Raw genomic sequence first — 16,602 nt, forward strand, 5'->3', positions numbered from 1 at the left:
TCCTGCGTGCCCCTGCCGTCGACCTGCGCCTCCGTCTCCCTTGGCTGCAGGTTCATGCAGACAGCGTCGAACAGCGCTTCCTACAGGCTGTAGGGACGCGTCGATAAGCCTCCTACGGTACCTGCGTTGTCGTGCGAGTTGTCTTGTCCGCGTTTTCTAGATACACATACCGCGATCACTATGAAGATTGGGGATTACACACCCTCGCCCACAACTATTCTCTTTTCGTGTCTCAGCATGCATACCGATGGCGCTTCGCCCAGCCTTTAGATCCATACTCTTCTTCATGGCGCTGCAAAAATGCACCGCTCACAATGAAAAGATGGGATTTGAAAAGCAAAAATTGCGCCCGCTATGATCCACGAAGGATAATAGAAAAGGGCCGGCTCCGCGCTGTGCAATGCAGGCCTGCCCCCATGAGAACCCGTCTTCTTGAGCAGGGATCCTCCGAACAAGGTAAGTATGAAGAAGAAAGAGAAAGGAGAAGAGGTGAGAGTCGAGGGCAGGAGACGCGATTTAAATACTTCTCTGCTAGGCGGTGTAACGGTAGCACAATCAGCAAGAGCGGCAGAATTCTGCGTGGCAGCCACAAGGTACAAGAGTACATACCTGGGTACATTTACCGCAAGAAGGATGTACCTAGGTATATATGTATCACCAGTCAGCACCGTCCGATTACAAAACAGTCTCCATTAAAAAGAAGACTTCACGTGACGGGAAGCTGTTTCGTCAAACCGCCACCATGCAGCTTCATGTCCATTCTCCCCTCCATAGGCAAATCGCAGATAAGGGTGCCCGCGAGGGAATTTGGACGATTGGGACCGACAACGAACCACCCAGCCGACCACCCTTCCACCATTCAGACGCCAGACCTACCGACCCGTCTGGATAGCCAGCCATACCTACATCGGATCGAAGCTATACCTACGAAATTACGACTCCCGAACCTATCCGCGCCTGACCTAAGGGCAACTTACATATCCATACGCACACAACCCCTCCCCCTCCGTTTCCGACCACGATATGCGGCCGACGCTCCGACTCTTAGCGGCAGTCAAGCCAGGCGCTGCTGCCGCTGCCGCGAGCGGGGCGCGGTACCTAGAGGCGGGGACACCGACGGGGCTGACGGGGCTGTTGACGCACCCGTCGCCGCGGTCGTCGCTGATCTACCTGTACACGCGGACGCTAGAGAAGCTGTCGACGGGGCCATCGGCGCCGCCAGCGTCGTCGCTGTACCGGCGGTCGGTGGAGGCGGTGACGCGGCACCGGCTGGCGGTGGTGGAGGCGGCGACGCCGCCGGGGCACGCGGCGTGGGCGGAGCGCGCGCGGAAGCTCGCAGCCGAATACCCGGCCCAGTTCCGCATCGCCGCCGAGGCGGCGGCCTTCGACGACCCTTACACGCGCGGCCACGGCACCACCGTGCTGCAGACCAGCGCCGGGGGCAAGGCCGACGGGCGCCTGTTCCTGCGTTACGAAGCCGAGCGCCCCCCGCCTGCCGAGGACACGCGGACCGAGGAGTGGGACGGCGAGGAAGACGCTGGACCCGGCGCCGAGGGCTTGCGGGGCGCCGAGGAGCGCGCGGACCTTGGGCGCGCGTTCGCGACGAAGCCGGAGCAGCCGGAGGACTTCGAGTGGGTACCGGAGCCGCAGTTGACGGCCGAACAGTTGAGTTGCCTCTCTCTTTCTCTCTCTCTCTCTCTGAGTCCTGCCAAGTCGGGTTGACAGGAGGTTTCTGACCATGACGACGGGGGAATAGGATCGAAGAGATCGAGAACAGGATCGGCGGCGGTCTGATCGAGGAGGTTGTGGACCGGGCTCAGGCCGAGCTCGACCTCGTGGATTTTATGTGCCAGTCTAAGGTGTAAGTACTACAAGCCACGTAGAGGCTCTGAGGGGAAGGATGAAAGAAAGAAAAAAATAAACGAGTATGAGCGTAACTGACGACGTTTTGCAGGTGGGAAGACCTCGAAGAGAAGCCGGCCGAGGGTCAGTGGACCTACTTTGAGCGGACACCGACGCATTAGATGAGGCCTATGGAGCTACATACACGTTGGTTCCCCCCTACGGTCGATAGTCGCCAACCCAGCGGAAAATACCGAGGGATCGTGGATACGCGAAGGGATAGAACGTGCGTACAATAGAGAAGGAGAAAGGAAAGAGTAATAAAAAAAGTTGGTTGTACATACAGATCTACGAGCTAGGTTTCTGATTACGGATATTGCTGCTGCGTAGTTTCGCTGGCAGCCTCGATAGAGTGCTCAAGTCCAGTTATCGCCGGATGATTTCACTAAGGGTGAACAGGAAGTTAGTGTTGACGAGGAGTCAACGATGCGTAGCGCAGGACCATTCTTACCCAGGCAGGATAAATTCCGGCACGCAGATATATACGAGTGCATATGTCGTTCGTCCACTTCTTAGGCAGGGAGGATATAACAAATATATGTGTAGCCTGGGCCAGCGTTCATCTTACAACATATAGCGCCGAAGAGAACGCCGATAACGACTCAGGAGGTAAACAAAGGAGAGAAAATAGGAAAATGGGAGTTGTACCTATAGAGCGATGAGAGATGAACATTGCTATTGCTAGGGGAGTTAGGGCGCGTAGATCATGGTAGAGATTGTTCTGCTTCCATCTCCCCCTTTCCTGGTATCGTGATAATATTGTATAAACTCATATCAGTTATCGGGGGGCGGCTAATGCAAGAGCGGCTCGGCCCGCAACTACTGGAATCACTAGGCAGGTACTTCCGGAGAATATCTCGATATTTCCAACCGCTTTTTCTGTTGCTCCTCTCCTCACTCTCTCCAGACAAAACCACCTCACCTACGCAGCGCAAATGGTCGTGTCATATACAACTACTCCCGCAGTCCAGACGGGCATATTTACCACTGCTCTTACGTAGCCACACCCTAGCCTGCTAACCACAGACACACGCATCTTCGTACCATGGAGCCCTTCGCGCTCCCCGTGCCGAACCACCGCCTTGGCATCTACCGCCAAGAGAGACAAGAAGGGACAAGCGAGCAGGAAGAAGGCATTGACTCGCAGTCTGAGCCGGATCTTTTGCCGTCTCCCGCCCCCGCCTCACGCCTACCACCCGACTCGATCAACCCGCTGAGCCACTCGCCCGACACGCTGCGGCAGTTCGCCGTCGCCGGGCTGGCGCCAGAGGAGGAGCTGCCGTCGCAGCGACACCCGCTGTTCCCGCATAAGCCTCTTCCCCGTTCGCCCTCTTCTCACGCCGCCGCCGCCGGCGGTCGGGAGCGAGAGCTCGGCGCGGGGACGGGGAGAGAGCAGAGACGCAAACGAGATCCGAAGGCCGCGCCCAAGGAGCACGCCGAGCGCCTGAGGCACCTCGGCACGCTGACGACCGTCCTGCACCGCTGCCTGGCCGACGGGGACATTGCGCGAGCGAAGCGCGCGCTCAGCCTGCTGCTGCGCACCGCCGACGTCGACATCCGGCTCGGCGGGCTCTGGGCTCTCGGCAGCGAGATCCTAATGCGAGACGGCGAAGACGAGGGCCGGCTCGGCGGGCCGGGAGGAAGTCAGGGGCGAGAGGCGGCTCCGCCGCGCTGCTACCGCTGGGGCTCGCCCGCTAACGTCGAGCGCGTCCGCGCGTACCTCGACGGCCTAATCCAGCAGCACCCGTACGACGTGCACCGGCCGCGGCTCGCGAGCGCGTTCGACTTCTGGCCAGCGCTCTTCGGCATCGAGATCTACAGCCTCGGGGCCGAGTTCGAGCACGCGCTGCGGCTGTCGCTTTCGCACGATGACGATGGGGGATGGGAGGAGGAGGAGAAGGAGGAGGAAGACGAACTGATGGCGTACTCGTACGAGGCACTAGCGTTCGAGAAGAGGGGGCGGAGCAGGAGAAGGAGGAGGGGGGCGGCGGCGCGAGACGATCTGCGCCACGAGACCCGGGCCGCCGCCGAGGTCATCGCGGCCCGCATGGACCGCGTGATGGAGACGCCGCCGTACGCAGCGCACCGCGAGATGCTGCGGCTGCGGGGCCACCTCGCGCTGTTCGTGGCGGACCTGCACCTGCCCTCGCGGATCGTCGACGGCGGCAACGACGACTTGTCCGCCGCGGCTGACTCGTCCCTCGCCTCTTCCTTGTCCTCGTCCGACGCCGACGCCGACGCCGGTACTAAGGATTGGCGTGCGGTCGAGAGCGACCTGAAGGACCTGTCGCTGGACAGCAGCAGCGGCGGCGGCGGAACCAAAGAAGCGCAGGAGGAGCGGGTGCTGCGGAGACGGGCCCGCGGCGCAGAGGAGCACGGCGCGCTGGATCGCCGGGCGGAGGAGCGGGAGCGGGCCCGCGCGTTCTTCCGCAGGCTGAGGGAAGTCGGCGGGGAACGGGAGGTGGACGGGTGGGTGGCGGAGTTTCTGGATGCCGGCGAAGAGAGGGAGGAAGAAGAGGAGTAAGGGGAGAAGAGTCTAGGGGCCCAGGCGCAGTAGAGACACGATGTGAAGCTATAGAGGTCGAACGGACTTAAGCGGAAATAGGGGGGGGGGAAGGGGTAGGTAGAGAGGTACCCAGACGCGCCAAGAACCGAATTTGCGGCCTATACGGATGTGGCCTGTTCTCCTGCGCCCTGTTTCGCGCCTTTTGACCTACTAGTAGCGCCGACTCTACGATGTAGGTATGCCAGCGGCTTACAGTTAGGTTCTGAGTAGACTAGATGACACAGCGCGACTCCACCAAGTATCCGCCTAGTAGCGCCCCCTATCCTCGCGCGAGAAGGAAGCTCGTCCCCCATCGGAGGAAGAGGGCCCAGAATGGAGGAAGTACCTATGGAGAGAGAGGTCTGACAGCTGCTTCTCCAACAGCCGCCCCTTTCTCTTTCCCTCTCCTTTCCTCCCCCCGGCTCCCGTCGCGAGCGAGAACTTGGGTGGATGGAGGGATAGACGGACGGAGCCAAGCCGGGGAACGAGGAAGAAGGGGCACAGGCAGACGAGCATCCCGCGCGCGACCCAGCGGTCCTCGAACATGGGCACGTAGATAGGCTATTAGGGAAGACGGGGGGGGGGGGGGGTCACTGCCCGACCACTGGTAGCATGGCACATCACATGTGCGTAGACCTGGAAGCCATCTCTCGGGGCGGACGGCCTGGGCGCGCAGGCACAGCCTCCAACGACGACGACGGCGGCGGCGGCGGCGGCGGCGCCGCTACGCTCGATAGGATGTGCCAGCTGCCCCGCCAGGCAGACGCCGATAGGTAGGTGGGTACGTTCTTTCTTTCTTCGTCGCCCTGCCTTCGCTGTCGCCCTGGAATCGGACCGCCCCTGGTAAGTTCTTACCGCCAAGCGGGACGCGCAGCCCCGCGGGACGCCCTCCGCGGCGACCCTATTTGCCCATGCAACCTACCCCCGTCTGCGCGCGCGCTGCCCCCTTGGGTCGAGAGAGCATACGCCCGGGTGGTAGCGGGGGTGGGTAGGTAGAGAGACGAGGAGGGTAGGGGGTGGGGGGTAGGGGGGCGGAGTGCTCGCGCATTGCGTAGGTACCAACCTACCTACACACATGCCTACCTGCAAGGCACTTCTGTTACCAATGCATGTGCGCGCCTAGGTATGCACGTAGGTACGTATAGATGGAGATGGGACAGGGCAGGGGAGGGGGAGGGGAGGGGAGTAGGCGGGCAGTTGAGGCGGGTAGCGCAAGCGATGGCACGCCAGGCGTCGACAGCAGCACGCGAACGCGAGGCGGCGGCGGAGGAGGGGGGAGAGGGGGGAATCGGCCGTACTCAGCTGCTTCGGGGTATAACAGCCGGGCGTATAAGTCGGGGTGGTATAAATATCGGTAGCGGGACAGGGCGCAGACGCGTGCGCGGAGAAGTTCGCCGTGGAACGATCCGGGTGGATGCGCCCGCGCTTCCCGCATGCCACCCTGCCTTCTGCATCCCAACCTACTTGTCCGAAGGAGGGGAGGGCTACAGGCCGTCGATCTATGGCGCGTAATACGCCACCCCCGACCCTGGTCCCTCGTGCAGATGCCGCCGCTCCAGGCCTCGTCCGGGGTGGTGGCGAATGGAGCACCCAAGACCTTTCTCTCTCTCTCTCTCTCTCTCTCTCTACCTCATCCTGGGTACTTATCCATCTCCTTTGCCTGGGCAAATCTATCTCCCCTACCTTCACGCGCATACGCTAATTTCTGTGCCGACACCCATGCGCACCCTACGCTGGTATATGCCAGACTGCCTGTCCACCCCTGCCTGTCTAATCTACGTAGGTACCTAAGGAGGTAGGTATTATCGAGATACCTCCGTTCGTACTCTTCACCACACTTCACGCCAGTCACTCTTCCCAGTCAGCGCCCCCCCCCCCCCGTCTTCAGCCCTTCCTTTCCTCATCTTCTGCTCTCGTCATCTCTCTCACCCCTGCCCGGGCAAGACCGGCCTCAACCGGTCCTAACCGGGAGGTGAGGGGGTCCGGGACACGGGGAGGTGGGGTCTGCTCCGCTAACCCCCTTGGCCTTAACCGAGCAGTTAAGGAATACCGCCGGCGGCGGTGGAAATTACCTACCCACCTGCGTGCGAATGTATACTCCCTTTCCCCTTCCTTTCCACCCCCGGGCCGTCTCCCTATTCCCACCGGAGTCGACCCACCCACCTTAGCTAGGTTCTCCGCCAACTCCCATACCCCTTTCTGCCCGCTTTCATATGGCAACAGCCGTGCTGCTTATACGAGGCGCTCGCATATGCATACTTACACCCGATCGGGGCTTAGGGAGCTCTGGAAGCGCTATATATCATAGTCCCAACGGGCCCGGGTCCGGGGCTAGGGGTCGGGGTAAGGCGGGGCGGGGAGGGGCGGATGCGGACCTAGTGGGGAGGGGAGCGGAGCGGCGGAGAGGAGAGGACAGGAAGAAGCGGGATGTGCAGGGGAGCGAGGGAGTTAGCGAAGCCACGCATATGTTATGCACATACATATGTGGGATGGACGGGACCAGGGACAAGGGGTTTGAGAGGGAGGTGGGGAAGCGCTTAACTTGTCACCAGCCTACATATCTGTTCATCACGCAACGAGCGTACCAGCCGACAGAGTAACAAAAACTGTCGGGAGAACGGGCCGACCGCTTTAAATAGACAAGCCCGAGATTCATTGCTGGTTAATCACGAAACCTACGCGCCCCCAGTGATTGAAAGAATAGCTGGATCGATGGATGAAGCGTCGTAACAAAATCTTCCGGTTCATGCCTCCCTAAGTCTCTCACTCACTCCTACTGTCGCGATAGCCATCATCCATACGCCGTAGTAACGCCCGCCTTTCCCGCTATCTTTCTCCATGTCTCCCTCCTCATTTTCCTCTCTAGTTTTTTGGGAACCTGGGGGGGTGATAGTTATTTAATCGTACAACGACGTACATATAAGTCTTCACGGTTACAGGCAGACAGGCGGCCAGCGTGGGATCATCGAATCCTAGGGAAAAAAAAAACGCAGCACCACCACCAGGAGAAATTTGATACACAGACACACAGGTGCCGAGTCTGTAAGTTTCCATGCAAACAACGAACCCGCCAACTTCCGTCGCGGCCCCTCTCTACCTCCTGTGGGGCTACCTGGCTATCACTACCTATCTATCTCGACGGCAACCCCTAGAAAAATGGGGGTGGTGGGAATCACGCAGAGATACCGTCGCCGTCGCCGTCGCCACGGATTAGCTGATGAAGCAGAGGCAGCCGAGGCCGAGATAGAAGATGAAAAGGGGGTAGACGGCTATGCCGACGCGATTCTTGACGACGCCACTGCCGCCGAGGATACTGACGCCGGCCGCTAGAGACCATGCCACGAGCACAAGGTAGACAGGGATCCGTGGGATCGTCGGCAGACCGAGAGCGGACATTAGTGACGCGAGGACCAGCGGGAATAGAGTGTAGCCGATGATGCACACGCTCTGGGCGAAGGAGCTGCGTTCTTCTCGTTAGCGCGCGGTTCACGTGCATGCCGCAGATGAGATGCGCCTGCAACGTAAGCCCTCTCACCCTCTGCCGTTGCCCTTGAAGATTCTACTACAGGGGCTGAGGAGAGGAAGAAGAAGAAAAAGCAGAGAGCGACTCACATATTACCGCCTAGCAGCTTAATCTGCAGCGTAACGATGGCCTCGCCGATCCAGACGATGGCGAAGACGCCGCTGAAGACGATATCGCGCTGGTCGTCCTTGGCGCGGAAGCTGAGCAGGAGGGAGAGCAGGAGACAGAACACGAGGGGCCCCCAGAGGTCCCAGTCGCGAAGGCCGGGGCTCATAGCGCTCTGGCCGCCGGCGGTGCCGAGGAGGCTTTCGGGGTCGAGGACGCGGCCGGCGAGACCAGCGATCTCGTCGCGAGCCCCGGCGAACCCAGCGCCGCGCAAGTTCGCGTAGGCGCCGCGGAGACCGTCGGCGCTCTCGAAGACGGTGCCGCTGAAGAGGTAGCGTGGCCACAGGACCTCGCGCATTTTGGACCAGACGGCGAGCAGGTCACGCCGCAGCGTCTCCCACACCGACTCGTCGATCGTGCTCTGAGGCGCCCGCCGGTCCTCCCCCGGGATGCGTGACGTCAAGTAGCCGCCATCGAGGCCGCCGCGCGACGAGGACGGGCCCGAAGAGGCGGCGGCGGCGGAGGACGAACCAATGTTTCCGGTCAAAGGCTCCCGCTGCGATAGCGGGTCGTCGAAGTCGTTGAGATCGGCTGCAAACAGGGAGAGGGGGGGGACAGAGAGGCGTATGTTAGCCACAGCGCGCGCCACATGAAGCGAGGGGTGGTGGACATAGATAACCCCCTCCAACCCTTCCCCCAAGGGTGTGTATGTATGTGTGTGCGGGGAGAGGTAGGCAGGTAGACAAGCAAGTAGATGGATACCTAGGCGCGGTAAAACTCACCATCGTCAGGGTCGATCAGCTCGTCGTCGTCTATTTGCGGACTGCTGTAGCGGTTATGGGAAGGCGAAGCCATCTGGGGCTGGTGTTTCTTTTGCTTCTCTGGGCTGGGCAGCAGCGGCGGCGACGGTGGCGGCGGCCGGGACGGTTCTTGGTAAGGCGTCGGACTAGGCGGCGGCAGACATGTAGAGAGCGGTCTGTCCTGTCGGAGGCGGGGAGGGAGATCGATACCTGGATGGTGGTAGCGGTGGCAGGCTTGCGGGTTGTGCGCATGTGGTCGGTTCGGGTGTCTGTAGGCAAAAGGTTGGTTAGTAGATGGATCGACGGATCGGATTCCCCCAGCCCAAGCTTTCTCGAGTTCCACCGTGTCAACTCGCAGCAACAAGCTCGACGTGGTCCAAGCTCTTCCCATCATTACTCTCCAGCTTGCTGATTCGCTGTCCTTGCCGAGTCACCCCCACATTCGTGCCCGCAACGCGCCCACAGCCACGTACCAAGTACTTTTTCTGCATCGGGTCAAGTACCGCCTCCTTATCTTGGGTATACCACCTAAGGTACCTACTTGCCTGTAGGTACCTACTTCGGGTACCTGTCGGAACGTATACCTGCCAAAGTTCCAAACCTACCTGTGGGTACCTAAAGTAACCCCCCCCCCCATTCTCTCGTTCCCTGTGAAAGGCCCCGTAATCCATGTCACCACCTGCCTGCACCTGCACGCTTTAGGCTTCGGCTTCGGTTATCTGTAACATCCCATCCCGCCACTTGGCAGGACGAGGTCCCTTATCGTATAGCTCGTGTCTCTCCACATCCATCGCGGGAGGGGGTAACGGGATGCAATGCTTGCCTGGTAGGCATAGCCCAGTAAGTGTCGCGTGACGATCGCAGATAGATTAACCTAATAGCAACCTACATCTTCTCTTCCGGTAGGCGGAGCGTGGAAGGCAGCAAGGCGGTGGCAGTCGGTATATACCTACCTATCGGCAGCAGTAATACTAGCAGTAACACCGGCAGTAATACTACCTAACCTAGCAGTATAGTAGTAGTACGGGTATCTCTTCATTCTTCTCGGATGTATCGCCTATCTCGCCACTTCTTAGGGCATAGCCAGTACACGCGCGCCGCTTTCCCTCAGGGCAAAATCCCCCTCTCCTCCTCCCAGAGTCGTCTTCGCGCACATCAAGAGGGCCGATGCCTCCTCGCCTGCCATGGAATACCATCCTGAAAATAACATCATAGCCGCCCCCCCCCCTCCGTTTTAACTGCCGCCCTATGCAAGATGTGGCCGATCGAGTCCCTTGGTTAGGTATATATGTGAATGGCGGCCGCGAGAGCGCGCGCGCGCGCAATACGGGTGACAAGCCCCCTTGGCAAGAAACTGTGAGCCGTGATATAGTACGTCGGGCCAGTTGGGTCAGTCATGCTTCGAAATCACTTAATGGGAATTCTCCAAAACGCCAAGCCCACCCCAATAGGTCCCAGAGCCCACCACGTCCATTATGACAACATATCCCCCCCTTACTGCGAGTAAAAATAAAAATCTTAACCAAAGGTCCACGAAGGAGTCGTAGAGCCCGCCCGTCCACGGCCACCCAACTAGAACCATCACGCATGGAACCCACTACTGCCACATGTCCCTGTAGCCCCGCGAGTCGTCTCTAAATGTACGCGGTTGCGTTGCCGGTATGGCGTAGTGATTTACGCTTTGCCGCGTGTGCGACGCCGACGCCGACGCCCATGGTTCCGCCAGCGGCTGGTGAAACCCGGAAGAGGGGGGTTGAGTCGGCTGGTGTGGAGGGAGCCGCGGATGCCAGGGCTCAGTCGCAGGTACGTACGACGTTGGCCGCGGCCATGTAGGCGATGCTGAATAGCTGGCACCCCTGACGTCAAATTCGGCCGGTACAGGGCCGTGACCCTGTGGCTCCCCTGCGTCGTATCCCGGTACGTAATGCGGGCTGGGAGGCCCGCGTGAGAGAGCTGCCCGGTTATCCGACGACGAACCCCTCCAATGCTGGGTGGGAGATGGGGGCTCGAAGCTATGGTGCAGAGAGCCCGTCGTTGACGGATCCCCAAATGGTAGGCCATCGTGTGGTTGCGAGCTCTCACTCGGCACGCCGCGGCCATATGCGGCAATATTCCCATTGATTCCGACTAACGCCCATGCAAACACTGCTACATCTCGTATCGACCTCATAAGCTGATCGATCGGCGGCCCTCCGGCCGTCTTGACGTGTTCGCGCAAAGGCATGTACTGCGGTAGGAGCGGGGGCCGAAAGGTGTAGAAGTGTTCGGGAGGGTAATACGGCCTGATCGGATGCTCGCTCCAAGGAGCGGCGAAGAGTCCATTCTCAAAATCGACGGGAAGTAGGGGCGGGTGTAGAGAGGGTATCGGTGGTCGGGCCTTTCTCAACACCACGACTAGTCCGTCAGAGGTGCACGAGACTACGGCCTCGAGTTCAAACGTGGGAATCGGATTACGACTTCTCCTCCGCCGTTCCGAAGCCCGCGGGCAAGCATCTGCAGATGCCTGGTAAGCTTCCGCGCCTCCAGCCAACGACGGGAAATCATTCCCCGTGAAAGGGGGTACTGGGGAATCTCTATCACCGAGGATAGCAGGCTTGGCGAGCTCGGGGCTGAACCTAGCCTCCGTCTTGATCTCGGACTCGGGCACCCCATCGACGTCGACATCCATAACGTGTTCCATATGCACGTGGCTAACCGAGTTGCCATGGCCGTCAGTCGTCATGTCCTTATCCTGCTCTTGTTCGGACTCTTCGTCGTCTTCGCTCTCGTCCTCGTCTTCGTCGTCCTCGTCCTCGTCTTGGTCCTCGTCTTCGAAGTCCTCTTCCCTACGAGGATCGCGGTACCAGAAGCGCAGGTACGCGATAGAGTCATTCGCCTTCGCGCTCTCTAAACATTTGATAGCATCTGCTAGACAGTTCTCGGCGATACATTCGTAGAAGCTCTTGTCCTGAATTTGATCCGGCCGCACGCCGAGTATCGAAGAGACGGCATTAGTGGCGAACATGACGGTCAAGGTCCGGGTGAATCTGTTGAGTATGAGGGCGGCACGGGGCTCTCGCTCCATTGGCTGCATCCTGAATTTAGGCGAGAGATGCTCTAGCATGTGGTACCGGGGGTCTCTCGGCGACGAGGAAAAAATTCGCCGAATCTGAGGTGCCTCTATCGCCCGTCCTATCCCTACCGTTAGCAGCTGTAGGAAAGGCATAATTTTTGGTTTCTTTTTTTTCTTCTCCGGCACCGCGGAATGGGGAACTAGATGAACGCACTCTTGCTCTTTTCCCCGCGCCGGTAGATGCTCGTGCAGGCTACTAGGACGTCGTGGACCACTGTGAAGCAACATTCGCAACTGATCCATTGGCCACTTCTCGACATGATCCGAACGTAGTGTAGAACTGCCGCCTTGTCGAGCAGGACGCCCCTGCTATGCACGGAGCGTGCGAAAGGTACCTCCTGCGGGTGGAAGTAATCGAAGCACGACTTGCCCTGCACATCTTGCGGCTGGTACCCCAAGATATCAACAATGGACTCTGATGCGAAGAGGACGTTGGCGTCGGGCGACAGGTCTGTCAAGAACAACTATTAGCCGCAGCCTCGCCAGCTGAGAGCATAGACAGTAGAAAAGCGCCGGCGTGAACGGGCGGGGCGGCGCGCGCACGCGCATGCGTACGCCGTCATGGGACGCCACGCCTCCACCACGGCTCAGAGCATCCAAATCATGTACTAACTGTGTATGGTCATAAAAGTCTGCTCCATTTGATTCGATATCCAGGCTCCTGGAAGACGCTCTACTGCTGTTCAAAGAGGAGCGAAAGTCGAACCCATAAGCCTAGGTCCTTTTTAAAAAGGAAAAAGAAAAAAAGAGTCGAATAGCAGCAGCCAGAATGACTGTTACGGAGGACGCCAACAGAAGCCTGAGTGCGAACGGGACGTGATGCCCCCAAAGATGGCACTAGAAGCGAGTATGATGGAGTGGTAAGCTCCGAAACTCGTGTTCCGTGGGACGGAATCGAGAGGGGAGGGAAAGAGAGTCGGCTGTTAAGGACAGTTCTGGAAAGGCCCAGGTGGACGAACCAACGAGGTGTCTCTGGATAGCCGAGTATTGTATGACACAGATCCCGCCGTCACCGTCGGGTAAGTGGGATGGTCATACAAGCTGGGCCCAGGAGAAGTCTCGCGCGCTGTCGAGGGAGGGGGGGGGGGGGGGGGGGCGGCGAGGGAGAGGGCGAAATTGGGGCGGCGCGCTCTCGTACGGGAAGTGCCGGTGGGAATCCGTCCAGAGGTCTCCCTTCTCACGCACGTCGTGACGGGCAGAAAGAAAGGGCCGTGTGTCGTGGTGTCACAGCGGCGCTCTCCTCAGTCGGGTCGGTGCAGTGGTAAACGGGACCGGCATACGCGGTGCACGGGGATTCCAATATCTAGGCGACAGCTCACTGGACAGACCGGGTAATGGGGAACAGGGCGGGCGAGGCGAAGGCAAGCGGATGGGGATGGGACATTCCAGGACGGGGCGGCCTATCAAGGGCAGTAGGGCTGGACTCGGGGTAGAGAGGAGACAGAGGGAGGGGGGGGGAGACTGGAACCAGCGGACAGAAGAGGAGGTTCTCGAGGTCAGTGTATATGTGTAGGTTGCTGTTACGTGCGTGCCCAGCGGAGCTAGAGCGGCGGATGGCGGGGATGGGAGGGACGGGAGCTTGACGAGAGCGACCAGTCGGACCCGGTTTTCGTAAAGCCGAGATGGGTTGGCGGACAAGCGTGGTCGAAGAGAGGTCGACCGTCGACGATCCAGGGATGATGCTTGATCGGTTCCGGCAGCGCAGCTGTGCGAGAGAACATGAAGGCAGAGATTGGACGCTCGTAACGGGATCGCATTGGACGATAGGATTAGAGAGTTTGAGATAAGGAGGAGCGAGGAAGAGAGAGAGGGAGAGAGAGGCGAGGTAGGATAGGTAGGATAGGGTAGGGTACTAATAGCGATATAAGGTAGGCAGGTCAGGGCGGCGGTATATAGATAGGTAGGCAGACAATAAGTATGTAGGATATATATACACCATATATACCATATATATACACATACAAGTGTATACAAGGTATATATATACGGAGGCTATATATGGAGGGAGATATAGGTCGGTAGGTATATACAAAACAGGTAGGCAAGGTAGAAGGAGGTAGGAAGAATAGTACCTAACCTAATGTAAGGTAGGTAGGGAAAGCAGGGTAAGGTGGCCACGGTAGGTTAGTAGCTTCATTGGCAACACGTGCTGGTTCAGTCCCGCCTAGAGGTTTTATCGTCGTTGATGTTGTTATTATAATAGGTAATTGTTCGGTAGTGGTAATATTGCAGCTCTCTCTGTCTCTGCCTCTGTTTTTTTTTTCTTCCCCTCCTTCTCTTCTCTTTCTTTTTTAAGGCAGACACTTCAAGGTCTAGATTTCCGCCAGGTAGGCAGGTATATACTGGATGTATTAGCTACCTGGTATATAGACGTATATACATCGATACCTATGTATGAGTACACCGAGTGCTTGCAGGAAGTATGCGACGTACATATGTATCTAAGCACTCCCTCCTAACCCTTAACGTTCTAATGCCAACCCTTAGCGGGCACCGGGAGGAACATGGGATAACGAACTCTCTATTCTCCAACGCTGCTGCCGCCGACGTAGCAAATGTAGCGTACCTCCAGATACCTAGGTAGGTACGGTACGTATGTACATATATACATATATATAACAGGTAGCTGCCCTTAGATCGGCCCCGTCACCTTCCGGGCAATGGAAGGAAGTTCTCTAATGTGAGCTATGTGGGTACCTGAGGGAGGTGTGTGCCCTGGTCCGGGGATGTACGTACGCCGCATATTTGCACCTCTACGTGATGTACCTGCTTGATGTATAGAATACCTCCTATAGAACAGCAGCAACAACATGCTCGGCTGGGCGTCTGCTGGCTACATACAGAGTTGTAGAATCTGTCTGAGATGTGTAGGTAGGCTGGGTGCCCAAGCCAAGGGACGTAGAATACATCCATGCGTACTGAAATATATGTATGTGTGTGTTGTGTGTGTGGTGTTTTTGATTGCTCCAGGGTAAAGGAGGTTCCAGCGTGCCTCCTAACCTCGAGAGGCGGGTTACCTACCTAACTAAGAGGTAGTATCCAACATGCCTCACCTCCGGTAGCTGACATGCATCGCTTTTGGAACCTGCCTTAGTACTTGGGTACCTGCCTGGGTACCTGGGTACTTACCTAGACCAGGTGCCTACCTCGCACGCGCAGGCATGCACCACTGCTACGAGCTATACCCAACACACATACGTAGACTGTACACCATCTCCTATGTTCCCGGTTTACCGTTGCTCGCGCACGAGATTGGAGACAGCGAGGCATGGCGGGATGGTTAAGGATGGGAACACCTAAAACTTGGTACACAGTACCACGAACTGCGATGGACACCATGGATGCCACTATCTCCTAACCTGGTATAGAAACCGTGTACTTTTACACACCCCAATCTATCCACATCCATGGATACCTAGGTACAAATCTGCCTCCTAGAGGAGGTACCTAAGGTACCTATCTACCTGGGTATATCACACCCGTAGACAGGTGCATACCTGGGTGCCGGTAGGATGTCCTACGACTGTGCGTCCCGCCCAATCCCCTCGGCACCCAAGACCGCTAGGTTCCTACGGCAGGGGGGTCTAGGCTGGGGGTGAACCCCTGGGGAACAACCCTAGTCGACCTTGGTGGTAGCTGGGAGGTACCTACCTACCTCACAGGCACCTGCCTACAGGTAAGGCGTTATTATCTTCGTACTCCGGGGCACCCGCCATCTAGCTAAACCCACTACGCAATAGCGTCCAACCCTTCCGTAGCTTGGATGGAGGACCATGTCCAGTAGGGAAGTCGGCGGGGCCCTCACAGTGTTGAATTGTTTCCTTTCCTTTCCTCTCCTCTCCTTTCCTCTGCTCTGCTCTTCCACCGGTACCTGCTTCTCTCTCTGGGGTACCCGGGATAATCAACATGTACCTGTGTACCTCTATAGTAGGTAGGAAAGTGCACCAGTAGCATGTATATGTACACGCCATGCCTCATACCTTTAGGTAACCTAAGGTAGGCATATAGGACGCAGTACATACCCCAAGCCTGAGAGCAACTTGGGTGGCAGCTAGACAACACATACGCACGTATGGGATGGATGGGTGGACGATGGATGCCCGCGTTCAGGTGACCTACCCAGAGGGTAGGTACCTACCTCTCTACCTTAGGTACGTAGGTAATACATCGATTCACAAGTCTCCCCCCTTAGGTGCATCATGGCATGTGCACATGCACTTACACGCGCATACAGACGCCGATGCATCCGCCATTTTGTATAGTATCCATACCATACCATAACCTACCTACCTACCTCCTCCTATGTAGGTGGTGGCTCGCCACCCCCATCGACTTGCGAGCGCCGCGTATCCAAGTCGCGGCTTAATATCCCGTCGACCACTCAACGACTTGCCCAGCGTTTCCCCCAAGGTATCAGTGGGTATCATCAGCATCGTGGTATGGGACCCTCTTCGCTTGAAGAAGGGTTAGGTAGCATACTACCTCACCTGCATGCCGTATGTACGTCTACTCATAGGTCGGTAGGCAGGTAGGCAGGCAGGTATTCTAGTTCTACACACGCATACATCCCTATACCAACATACATCTTGCGTCCCTACCTCCTCTCGTGCGTCCC

The 16,602-nt window shown here is 58.1% G+C and overlaps 4 protein-coding genes across 4 annotated transcripts; 2 read left to right on the forward strand and 2 right to left on the reverse strand.

Moving 5' to 3' along the window:
* The first annotated feature begins 679 nt into the window (after nt 1-679).
* On the forward strand, nt 680-2,597 carry GGS23DRAFT_551514 (uncharacterized protein). Its single transcript, XM_051515356.1, has 3 exons — nt 680-1,664; nt 1,757-1,861; nt 1,955-2,597. The coding sequence occupies exons 1-3, from the start codon at nt 1,024-1,026 to the stop codon at nt 2,022-2,024; spliced, it is 816 nt and encodes a 271-aa protein (XP_051375380.1). The 5' UTR covers nt 680-1,023; the 3' UTR covers nt 2,025-2,597.
* A 99-nt stretch (nt 2,598-2,696) lies between these two features.
* GGS23DRAFT_551515 (uncharacterized protein) lies at nt 2,697-4,944 on the forward strand. The gene has a single exon (XM_051515357.1). The coding sequence runs from the start codon at nt 2,948-2,950 to the stop codon at nt 4,424-4,426; it is 1,479 nt and encodes a 492-aa protein (XP_051375381.1). The 5' UTR covers nt 2,697-2,947; the 3' UTR covers nt 4,427-4,944.
* A 2,101-nt stretch (nt 4,945-7,045) lies between these two features.
* On the reverse strand, nt 7,046-9,212 carry GGS23DRAFT_551523 (Yip1-domain-containing protein). Its single transcript, XM_051515358.1, has 3 exons — nt 8,858-9,212; nt 8,060-8,666; nt 7,046-7,907 (listed from the first exon to the last, which is right to left on the reverse strand). The coding sequence occupies exons 1-3, from the start codon at nt 8,928-8,930 to the stop codon at nt 7,658-7,660; spliced, it is 930 nt and encodes a 309-aa protein (XP_051375382.1). The 5' UTR covers nt 8,931-9,212; the 3' UTR covers nt 7,046-7,657.
* A 1,260-nt stretch (nt 9,213-10,472) lies between these two features.
* GGS23DRAFT_602935 (uncharacterized protein) lies at nt 10,473-12,628 on the reverse strand (the record flags this gene model as incomplete). The annotated part of the gene is made up of 3 exons (XM_051519400.1): nt 10,473-12,046; nt 12,142-12,438; nt 12,601-12,628. The coding sequence occupies 3 exons, from the start codon at nt 12,626-12,628 to the stop codon at nt 10,473-10,475; spliced, it is 1,899 nt and encodes a 632-aa protein (XP_051375383.1).
* Between the last annotated feature and the right edge of the window lie 3,974 nt (nt 12,629-16,602).

Source organism: Durotheca rogersii (assembly GCF_024521655.1).
Source record: "Durotheca rogersii strain YMJ 92031201 chromosome Unknown GGS23scaffold_3, whole genome shotgun sequence".
Classification (NCBI taxonomy): Eukaryota; Fungi; Ascomycota; class Sordariomycetes; order Xylariales; family Xylariaceae; genus Durotheca; species Durotheca rogersii.